The sequence below is a fragment of the Anarrhichthys ocellatus genome, unplaced genomic scaffold (genome assembly GCF_004355925.1).
Source record: "Anarrhichthys ocellatus isolate YVR2014 unplaced genomic scaffold, GSC_Weel_1.0 scaffold7, whole genome shotgun sequence".
NCBI lineage: Eukaryota > Metazoa > Chordata > Actinopteri > Perciformes > Anarhichadidae > Anarrhichthys > Anarrhichthys ocellatus.
In genome coordinates this window covers 8,286,707-8,296,810 of record NW_022280037.1, presented here as the reverse complement: position 1 = coordinate 8,296,810, position 10,104 = coordinate 8,286,707, and the positions used below count along the sequence as shown (strand labels likewise).

The 10,104-nt window shown below is 47.5% G+C and overlaps 1 protein-coding gene across 1 annotated transcript in view; it reads right to left on the bottom strand.

The window, feature by feature from the left end:
• The window catches only part of pcnt (pericentrin), a 32,921-nt gene that overhangs the window by 3,861 nt on the left and 18,956 nt on the right, over positions 1-10,104 (bottom strand). Inside the window, exons 35-55 of the mRNA XM_031847994.1 lie at positions 9,825-9,987; positions 9,431-9,673; positions 8,734-8,966; positions 8,356-8,463; positions 8,060-8,080; positions 7,446-7,682; positions 7,187-7,360; positions 6,830-6,982; positions 6,298-6,477; positions 5,181-6,200; positions 4,105-4,275; positions 3,788-3,932; positions 3,213-3,547; positions 3,000-3,102; positions 2,624-2,796; positions 2,261-2,536; positions 2,026-2,183; positions 1,776-1,905; positions 776-1,567; positions 460-660; positions 106-324 (exon numbers count right to left, since the gene is read on the bottom strand). Of these exons, the coding sequence (XP_031703854.1) occupies positions 106-324; positions 460-660; positions 776-1,567; positions 1,776-1,905; positions 2,026-2,183; positions 2,261-2,536; positions 2,624-2,796; positions 3,000-3,102; positions 3,213-3,547; positions 3,788-3,932; positions 4,105-4,275; positions 5,181-6,200; positions 6,298-6,477; positions 6,830-6,982; positions 7,187-7,360; positions 7,446-7,682; positions 8,060-8,080; positions 8,356-8,463; positions 8,734-8,966; positions 9,431-9,673; positions 9,825-9,987 (5,235 nt within the window). The remainder of the gene's footprint in view (positions 1-105; positions 325-459; positions 661-775; positions 1,568-1,775; positions 1,906-2,025; positions 2,184-2,260; positions 2,537-2,623; positions 2,797-2,999; positions 3,103-3,212; positions 3,548-3,787; positions 3,933-4,104; positions 4,276-5,180; positions 6,201-6,297; positions 6,478-6,829; positions 6,983-7,186; positions 7,361-7,445; positions 7,683-8,059; positions 8,081-8,355; positions 8,464-8,733; positions 8,967-9,430; positions 9,674-9,824; positions 9,988-10,104) is intronic.

The following is a 10,104-nucleotide window of genomic DNA, read 5'->3' as shown; positions in this document are numbered from 1 at the left end:
CTAATAACTTCCATCAACAGTACAGAAAACCCTGCAGTGATTAATCTGGTCAAATCTGTTACCGGACAGCTTATTAAAAATATGTACAATGTGTTTCGTACTGACCTTGCTGTTGCTGGTCACATCATTGATGGGCCTGTTCTCAGTTTCGGTGGTGAGCTTAGCGAGCTCGTTCTCTGTGCGCCGCAGCTGTCGCTCCGTGCAGGCGAGTGTGTGTTTGAGGGCGGCTCTCTCCTGACTTAGGGACGTCACTCGCTCTGTAAGTTCAGAGTTCTCCTTCAGCAACCTTTCCGGCAGACTGGGGGACGACGGCATGGACGACGTCTACGGCGAGAAACGTACATTGAACTTTACAAACGGCTCAGTGAGTTTACGTTCATCCAACAGTGATAAATTATAGGGTTCTGTGGCATAGCACAACGTTTTGGTTGTCCTGTGGTGTAATAACCACTTGTGTACCTGCTGGTTTAGTTGCGCACTGCCGGCCTGGAAGTCGCTTTGGCGATGCTGTGAAGATGCGGCCGTGTGATGCTGCCCTGTGGGTCGTCCAGACAGCCTCTGAGCAGCCATCTCTCTCTCCTCTCGTTCCAGCTCTACCAGAGTGCGCTGTAGCTCCTGCATGCGCTGCTGGTCTTGTTGCCTCAACAGCTCCAACTCGCACTAAAGTCAGAAATGTTTGTAAGGAAGCGTGTTCGTGTGTATCCAGAACATTCTTAAAACATTACATTTGTCAAGGCATTGAGCAAAGTAAAGAAGTAGGTTGATGATATTTTACCAGTTTGCTGTTGGTCCTGTCCTGTCGTCGCTCCGTCTCCATCTGCTCTTGCTTCTCCTTCCTCTTCTCTCTCTCCCACTGGTCCTCCCTCTCCCTCTCTTTGTCCTTCAGCAGTCGCAGTCTCTCCTTCAGCTCGGCCAGTTCCACCCCGTGGCGCTTGGACCGCTCTCGCTCCATCTCTAAAGCACAGCTGGTTTCCCGTTTCTGCTCCTTCAAGGTCTCCATAGCTACACGATGTCGAGCGGCAGCCTCCTGCTCCCTCTGCAGCTCCACCCTCCTCGTTCTGTCCTCCTCTTCCCATTTCCTCCTGCTCTGCAGTAGCTCAGCTCTCAGTTTGTCCATCTCAACTACCAGCTCCTCCCCCTGCCTTCGCTCCTGCTCCAGCTGGGCACGCATGTCGGAGAGGAACTTCCCGTCTCTGGCGGCATCCGCCTCGTGTCTGCGGCAGAGTTCACCCACCTGCCTGGAGTAACGGTCTCTCTCTTCCTCCAACTTCCTGCCAGCGTTTTCGAGCTTGGAGTGAATTTCTACTTGGCAAGATTGTGCTTCAGTCAGGAGGCGCTCAAGACGAGTCTTGTCTTGCAAGTTGAGGTCTCGTTGGTGAGCAGAAAGTTGGCGTTCATCTTCCAGCTCCTTCTGGGCGTCTTCTAGGCGTTTCTCCAGCAGCACACTGCGGGACTGTTCAATCTGAAGCTCCCGTCTGAGGTTGCTGCAGGCCACCCTCTCCTGTTCCACCTGACCCTTAAGAGCAGTGACCTCTGACCTCTGCTGCTCAGAGGAAACCTGCACAGCCTGGAGAGGGAAGAGGCGAGGCATCTGTCACTAAAATTACTATGTGCTGTTTTAGTTGACACGTAATTCCGCACCTCTCAATCTGTATGACCGGCCTTCAAATGTTCGTGCTGGCTCACGGCAATTATTTCATAATTTGAACACCAACTTTTATATGAAAATTGACAGTACCGTCAGTATGCATGCATGCATTAGGTCCTCGTCTTACCTCTCTCCTTTCCTCCTCCTCTCTGTCCTTACGGAGACTCAGAGCTCTCTCCTGCTCCAGTTGTTGTTGAAGCTCCTGGACTCTCATCTGCTCCTGTCTCAACGCTTCCTCACCCTCTTCTACAGCCATCCTGAAGGGGAAAAAAGCACAACCCAAACCTGACTTACATGTCTGTGTGAGTGTAACAGAAACATGGAGAAGAGAGTGAAAGTTCATACTAGAAACACCAATACTTAAATACTTAACATACCTGACTGACTGAATTTTGTTCTTCTGCTCTTGCTGAGTGTCATGAGCACATTTCAGTTGTTTCTGGCTCTCCTCCAGCTCAGTCCTCAGGTGGGAGTCACCCTGTCCGTCGGTTTGGAGCTGATCTCTGTGCCCGTCATCTTCATCTCTGTAGTCAGTCTGAGACAGAAAGAAGAAGGTGATCAGCAAGTAAAGATTTTAATTTCAATGTCTCTTTAAAAACCACAGAAACTCACGCGTGTGTGTCTCTGGGCCATTCGACAGAGCAGCTCTCGGAGAGCAATCACAGTCTCCTGCAGCGCCCTCTTCTCCTGCTGCCAGCTCATGGGGGGGTTGGAGGAGGCGTTGTCCCGCTGGTCCAGTGTGATGGCGCCATCTTCAGAACGATGCTCTCTCTGACTCAACGAGAAGGCTCTTAAGTCCGAGACATGAGGTTGCGTTGAGGACGCGGCGCGGCGTTGGGACAATGTGAGAATTCGGCAGCTTTCTTGATACACCTTCTTCAACAGACCCTGCAGGAAGACGGAGAAGGAAACTGAGTAAAGTCTAGGCATATTGTGAAATCAATAGAATTACTGCCAAGATCAATTGAAGCCTACCTGAAGCTCAGGTGACAACAGGTCATCACTGTAGCTCATACTGCCTGCAGCACTGTCGGTGTTGACTGTGGGGTTCATTCCTCGGCAGTGGAGATACTCAAGAAACTGAGCGTCCAGCCTTTCAGTCTGTTCCAGCTCTACTCTCAGCCTCGCACCCAATTCTGAACTCACATCTAAAAGCACAAGAGGAAAACAGAAGAGTTAAGTAGATCAATTGCCAATGAAAAGAAAAGAAAACTATAATTAATTGGTGCTACTAAACAAGCATTGTCTATGTAGCCAAAGCCTGATATATCTTATTTCTCTCTGTGCCATGAAACCCAATTTTGTCCAAAAACTATAAAAAAAAAATAAATAAACTAGAGGTAATACTCACTGCTGCCATATCCATCACTGGCCCATTCTGGTGCCGACAAGGAGGAGTCGGAGCCCAGGGAGGAAGGAGGTGCTGTTAGATCAAGTTCTTCCAATTCACGCACCTAAGAAAAAAGAATTACAAAATATTAATCAAATATTTAACCACATTTGAACCAACGAAATGACCAAATGCCACAAAGGAAGCATGTGTGGAAGTTTTAGACTAACGTACTTTATCAGTGTCCAGCGAGTCGAGCATGGAGAAGTTGTCAGACACCGACACGGAGCCTGGGGAGTGGGTGCTCTGTGTGGCTGGATCTGGTGTGATGGTCCTGGAGTGTGGAGGCTCCATCACCACCCTGGGTGAGCTCTTGACCTGGTGGAGGTCCAGGCCTGTGCTGTTCAGGGCGCTGAAGTCGGACAGACGAGAGCCGAGAGCAGAGCCGTGGAACCGTTCTGGGATTCTGTCTTCGGAGCATTCGAGTCTCCTTAAAACCTCGGGAGAGCTCAGAGAGGCTTCGTCACGAGACGCGCTCACAACATCCTCAAAAGATCTGTGGGAAATATCTGATGGATGAAGAAAATAAATCATCATGAGAACCTGTTACTGTTGTGATGCCACAGAGGTAAAAGAGTTTTAGACCCTCTAATAGCACTATGGGGCTGTTTTTCTACTTTTGTCCATCTTTTTGCATGCAGACGAGGATGCACGTGCTAAATAGGTGGTCAATTACTTCTAAGTCATTGGTGTGAATGTGCCATAACATAACAGCAGAGTATATGTTTGCAGCACTGCTAAGTGCTCACCCTTCTGTGGGTATCCTTGCTGGTATTCTCTTTGCTGATAGGATAGTTCCTCCTCCAGTGCAGCCAGGTCTTCTTGTAAACCTCGAAGCTCCGCCTTCAGCCGCTGGTTATCAGTCTCCAGGTCGACTAAGGCACGGTCCTTGGTCTGACAGGCAGAAATACATTGAACATTAAAATACAGCTTATTACACTCAATCCAGTACCGCCATGATTTTAGGTCTCACAACAAACAGTGGATCTGTATAGAAAGACAGATCTACTCTCACTGCTTTACAACTTGTATCTAATACTCTGTTCAGTTTTCATATGTTCCCCACCTGTCCCTCCTCGTGTAGTTTCTCAGCCCTCTCTGAGCTGGTACTCAGATCCTGTTTCAGCGCAGTCAGCTCGGCACTCAGAGCCCGATGCTCCTCCTTCAGTCTGGCGAGTTCAGCCTCCCTTTGTCTCAAGGCAGCGTCTGCTTTAGCCAGAGTCACCTCAGCATGGGCCTGAGACAAAGAGGAACATTCTCATTAGTAGCCTTTCTTAGCATTCATGAAACCCTGCATCCACATATATCCACACCATATTCTAACTTTATTTTGTTTATAGCATTCCGTTTTTCCTGGAAAAACTACGGTTTACATAAGAGCAACAACCGATTTGCAGATTTGCAAAGTAAATACCTATTTAACGAGTACCACATGTACATGCTGTGTTTTAACTCCGACTCATTCCTTTATATACACCGCTAGAAACCTCTTAAGTACACATAACGACAACAATGGCTACATTTGCTACAAACAACTATCAACTCATCAAAATCAGACGAGTGCAAAGACGTGCAGCAGCCCAACAAATGCTTTGCAGCCTTTTTTAACGACTAGAACGTGTCCTTACCACATCCTGCCAAGTTATCACGCAAAAAAAGAAAAATAAAGTGCATTGGAGCTTTAAAAAAAACAAAACACAGCTAACAAAGATTTTCCTGCTGCTTCCTCATTTTAAGGTCACTTCCTCCGTGTTAGTAAGAGCCTGCAGTCTCGGGAGTGACGCTGCGATGCGAGGGTGTTACGGCAGTTAACTACAACCAGATGTGGTTTACTAAAACCCGCAGTCGCTAGCACAGCTGTACGCTAGCAAAAAAAGAGCGGCAGCAAGATATTTTCTCTGTGCACATCAGGCCTGTTGATGAAGGCATAATTACAGAAACTGAAAATAAAAGTGTGTTTATAAACTTAGAAATGATGTAAACAAACCTTTTTACACCATCAAAATATTAGGTAATCAATTTATTTTCTAGATATTTATTCCCTTTATTGAAAGGCCTATAATTCAATGAGGAAGTTAAAAGGAGGTCACGCATATGCATTTGAAATATTACTGTACATTTGCATCTTGCATTGACACTCACCAGCACTTCCTTTTGAGCCTCTTCTTGACTGGTTTCCTTCTCACTGAGTCGACCCATCAGGTCCTGGATACAAGCTCTCATGGAAGCCACTTCCTGCCTGAGCCTTTCGATTTCCTCCTGGAGTTGCCGCTCCCTCCTCCTCAGTGCCTCCCGTTCAGCAGAAAGCTCTCCCATCACGATCTTGAGGGTTTTCAGCTTTGTCCTTTCCTCAGCAACCAGTGCCTCCATGTCCACCATCTCGGCCCTAACCTCCTGGACTTGTCTCTCAAGAGTGAGACTGGTTTCTCGAAGGACTTCTATTTCGGTTTGCATTTCCTGCTCTTTTGATTTTAGACTCTCGATCTCGGTCACGCTCTCCTGTTCATTCTTTTGGAGTTCCATAACCAGAGAGCTGAGGCGGACATTCTTCTCATGCAGTGCGCTCATCTCTTGAATTTCGCAACTGTCCCTCTCCTCTTCTGATAGTTTCCTCTTCCCCGTCTCTTCTTCTTTCCGGGCTTTGACTTCCTCCAGCTCAGCTTCCTTGACAGCGAGGACACCTTGGAGTTCATCTGCCCTCTCCCGCTCAGCTGTCAGCCTCTTTCCGAACTCCTCCCCGTGTCCACTGAAATCTTCCTCCTGGGTGAGCAGTAATCGCTCCAGTCCATCTTTCTCTGCCACCGCAGTCTCCAGCTGAGTCTGGAGGGCCTTGAGACGAGATCGGAGGGAACGCGACGAGGCAGAGCGACTCAGACTGAGCTCTTGCTTCAGGCTGTTCGGCCCTCCCCTCCTCGCCTGTCCCTGGATGGTATAATGGTCCGGTTCGGGGCTGGGAGCCGGCGAGGGGTTAATGCTGTCACCGTCCTGAGAGTCACTGACTTCATGCAGGTTGGGGCCTAATGTGGCGAGTTCGGCCTGCAGCGTGCTGATGACCTCGTGAAGGCGCTCCTCTTCTTCGCGTTTGTCCTGACGCACTCTCGTGACTTCAGACCGAAGGTGTTCCACCTGTGAGCGCAGATCCTCAAGCTCCGCCTCCAAAGCCTTTTTATCAGAAAGATGAGAACAATTAATGAGACAATTATAATTTTCCTCATAAACTGTGGGCACTTCCACATCTTCTGTGTGCACATATTCTGACCTTGTTGTCCCCGGTGTTCTCCAATTCCTGTTCCAGTTTTTGGATCTCCGTGTTGAGCTGGTCGATCTCCTGATTCTTGTCCTGGAGAAATGCTGAGGAGAGCGTCTCTTCCTCTGTGTCCTCCACCTCGCTTTGTTCCTCCTGCTCCTCCTTGAGTATGATGAGAGCGGACACATTTTCCTGCAAGCAGAGTTGTACAAACCAGTTCAAGTCTAAGTTATATTGTAAGTTTTAAGCTGATTTTTTTCGGTTCTTTCTTGTTTTATTAACTATTAGGAGAGAATAAAGATGAGAGAAAAACTAAAAATATTCTCGGGGGATTATAAATGGATAAATACAATTACAAATACGGAAGGGGACTTTTCCAAAATACATAAGTGCCTTTAGTCAAGTAAGATCTCCAATAGTCTGTCTAATTGGAAAAAAGATGCATTTTGGGCAGGGGTACAGAAATAAACTCAGAGAAGGAGCGCTTAAAAAGCAGCTTTAAAAAATTTTTAAAAAATGACCAAAATAATGAAATAGCTCTGACCTTTAGGGCAGCAATCTGTTCTTGGAAATCGTCAACCTGAGCTGCATTCTGATTGGTCAGTAGCTCCAGCTGTAGTGCGAGGTGTTTTAGTTCAACCTCCTTGAGGCTTAGGTCCCTCTGCACCGTCTCCAGTTGGCCAAGCAGGACCTCGACCTGCAAAGGCATTACTTATTAAATATAGAAGCAACACAGTTTATGGTGGTGGGTTAAAAAGTGCCTTTCCCTCGTGGTGACTTTTAAAAAGACGGATCAAGTTTGCATACACATTTGTACCAATAGGTGGTGCTGCAGCCAAATGCATCAAACAACCGGCACTCATCAGCCCAAAACACTGGCTTTGGGTAGAATCTTACAGACCTCTTGCTCTTTGCTCTGCAGGCTCTGTTGCACGGTGTCCAGCACATCGCTGAGTTCCTGAGTGGGGTCGCGCGTGTTTTCATGGTAACAGTGTCTCGTCTCATCCACTTTGGACTGCAGGGCGGAGATCTGAAGCCTGTTGGACAGCTGCTGCTGCTCCAGTGCCTGCTTATCCTGACAGAAGGGAGTACGTTTGTGAGGACAAAGAACGGCGGTATATTAAGAGTGACTGCTCAGTTCAAGTGTACAATCTTCTTACTTGTGTGAGCTCCTGTTCTCTCAACTTTGCTTTCTGGAGCTCTTGCTCCAGGTGACTGATGGATCCGTGACTCTCAGCGCTGTTTAGCAGAGCTTGCTCTAGTTCTCGGATTCGTCCGGCTAGCTTGTCTATCTCCTCATTGCGCTCTGTAAGGTCGCGCTGCGCTTGCTGATTGGATGCAAGCAAGGAGGCGTGGTCATCCGTCTTGTCTTTAATGATAGCTTGTAGACTCTCCACCTGCAGAGACATGGGGGGGGGGGGGGGGGGCGCACAACATTTCAGATGACAAGTTTCTATCGTTTTAAGTGGAGTGAAAACTACATTTGTAGATAAATTAGCCATTCCAGATCTGCAGCCGCCGGTACTGAACATGGAAGTTAAGCCATTCCAGAGAGCAGTGACACGTAGGTGAAAGACAAATGAAGTGCGAAACAGAAGCAAATGAATATTAACAAACGAAGGATTGAACAGGAATGAATGTAGAACACATGACGAGCACAAATAAGCAGTGAAAATTAATCCATGGATGATTGCATGGATTAATGATATACAATACACACCATGCAAAAGAGTCAGAGGAGCTAGGAGAAGTATGCTACGGTTAGATCTCATACCTGCAGAACCAAGTCCTGAAACTACAGCAATCCGTTGAGCACAGGGACAAACACATGGCAAAAGTCAGGCTCATGACATAAACAATGCATTCATCACTTCAACCTCTGTAAGTACTACACGTATGCTTCATAATCCCATGAGCGAGGTCATAGACACTCATCTCAAAAGCACATCAAAAGCACACACACTGCAAATGCAATGCACTCTTTATCTAGAAACACAAGCGTTTTGTGAGATATTGTCCAGATGAGAAATATTACGGTATATACTTCGCTAACAAATGAATGGGCCTCACCCTGTGTCCTTTGTTATCCACGCTGGACGACTGTCTGAGTTGGGCCTCCAGGCTTCGGATCTCCTGCTGGAACTCGTCTCTCTCGTGTTCACGCTCCACAGCCTGCTCCTATACGCACAGGAACAAGTGATGTGAAAGATTGCGTCTGCAACTTTAAGCAGCAACATGAGAAATGCCCTGCTGCGACACTCGAATAAACACTAGGAAGTAAGTGAAGTGAGAATGCAAGATCATAAAAGGAAGTGTTCAGATGACTGCAAATTAAAAGGGACAAACGAAAGATTTATAAAGAATTGCACTTTACATGAAATAAAAAAAAATAAATAAAAAAAAAAAGGATATTTAAAGCAATATTTATTTTAATTTGTAAAAACTCACTTCTATAAATTGCCTGTCGTGTTTCAGCTGCTTCTCAAGTGCTTGGACGCGCTGGTTGAGGTCTTCGGTGTGGGTTTTGTGGTGCTGCTCAGTCTCCAGGCCCTTCGTTTCCTGCTCCTCCAGCTCCCTCTCCAGAGCCCTGAGGTGCAGCGACAGAGAGCTGTGGTCCTTCTCTGCCTGCCGCTGCAAGTCCAGCCTATCCTGGGTTAAATGCTCCGTCTCTGCCAGCAGAGCTTGAAAAATAAAAAACGGGTATGTTAGGGCAATTGTGTCAATGCAAATATACACAGAGCCGGGGAGACAATAGAGGAGTTAAATACATATTACACATCCTGTGCCTTTCTTCCTGAAAAAAAGCACTGAATGCATTCACTTTGACAGCTCTGAACAAGAACATTGTGTAAGAGGTTAAAAAAAAAAAAGACACAGCACTCAAAAGAGTCTTTGCTACAAACTACTGGCACAAACAGCCACTTCACACAGCAAATGTACTGCATATTCATCCCAACCCCCTCATCACACTCCACTCTGACCCACAAACCTGCGTCAGGATCTAAATTGAGCCAACGGCCTACGGAGAGAAGACACATCTGAGCACAGACGTTATTATAAGTGTGTGGTCAAGCGCACTAAAGAGGTCATGTAATATGTTTACGCAAGACAAGAGACGCATGACTCCACGCTAGCTCCCGCTCACCTTTCTCCCTCTCCCCCAGACCAGTGGAGAGGTGCTCCTTCTGCCGGAGGAGCAGCGTGTGCTCCTCACTGAGCTCCTGAAGCTTCAGTCTGAGGTTGTCCAGCTCTGTGGGGAGGACCTGCATCTGGTGCAGCTTCACCTTCAGGTCCTCCAGCTCCTCCGCTAGTCTTTCCTCTTGTACCTCCTTTTGCTGCAGAGACTCCTCTAGGAGTGCTTTCTCTGCCACATAGCCCTCCAGAAGCCCTGAACACATGCAAAGGAAAAATGTTTTGTTTAAAAGGAAAAGGTCAATTGTTGAAATTAGTGAAATTTTAGGATAGGCAGAGGAACAACAGTGTGGCAACAGTCAGTGGATTAAGCACTGTAACAGAGCCAACAAGTATCTAGTGCTCACCTTCTGCCTTGTGAAGTTCTAGCTGGAGTTTACTCTTCAGCTTCGCCTCCTGATCAAGCTGCTCCATCAGGAGCTTGTGCTGCTCAATAAGTTGGGCGGAGTCATCTCTGCCCTGAGAGAACTTCTCCTCCAGAGAAAGGTGGACATCATGAGTCTGCTCCAGCTGGAGATGTTAGAAACTCACCGTTAGAAAGCGGACAATGCCATAAAGAAGAGGGGGGGGGGGGGGGGGGGGGGGGGGGGGGGGGGGGGAGGTCGTTCTCTTGCCTGGGTGCGCGGG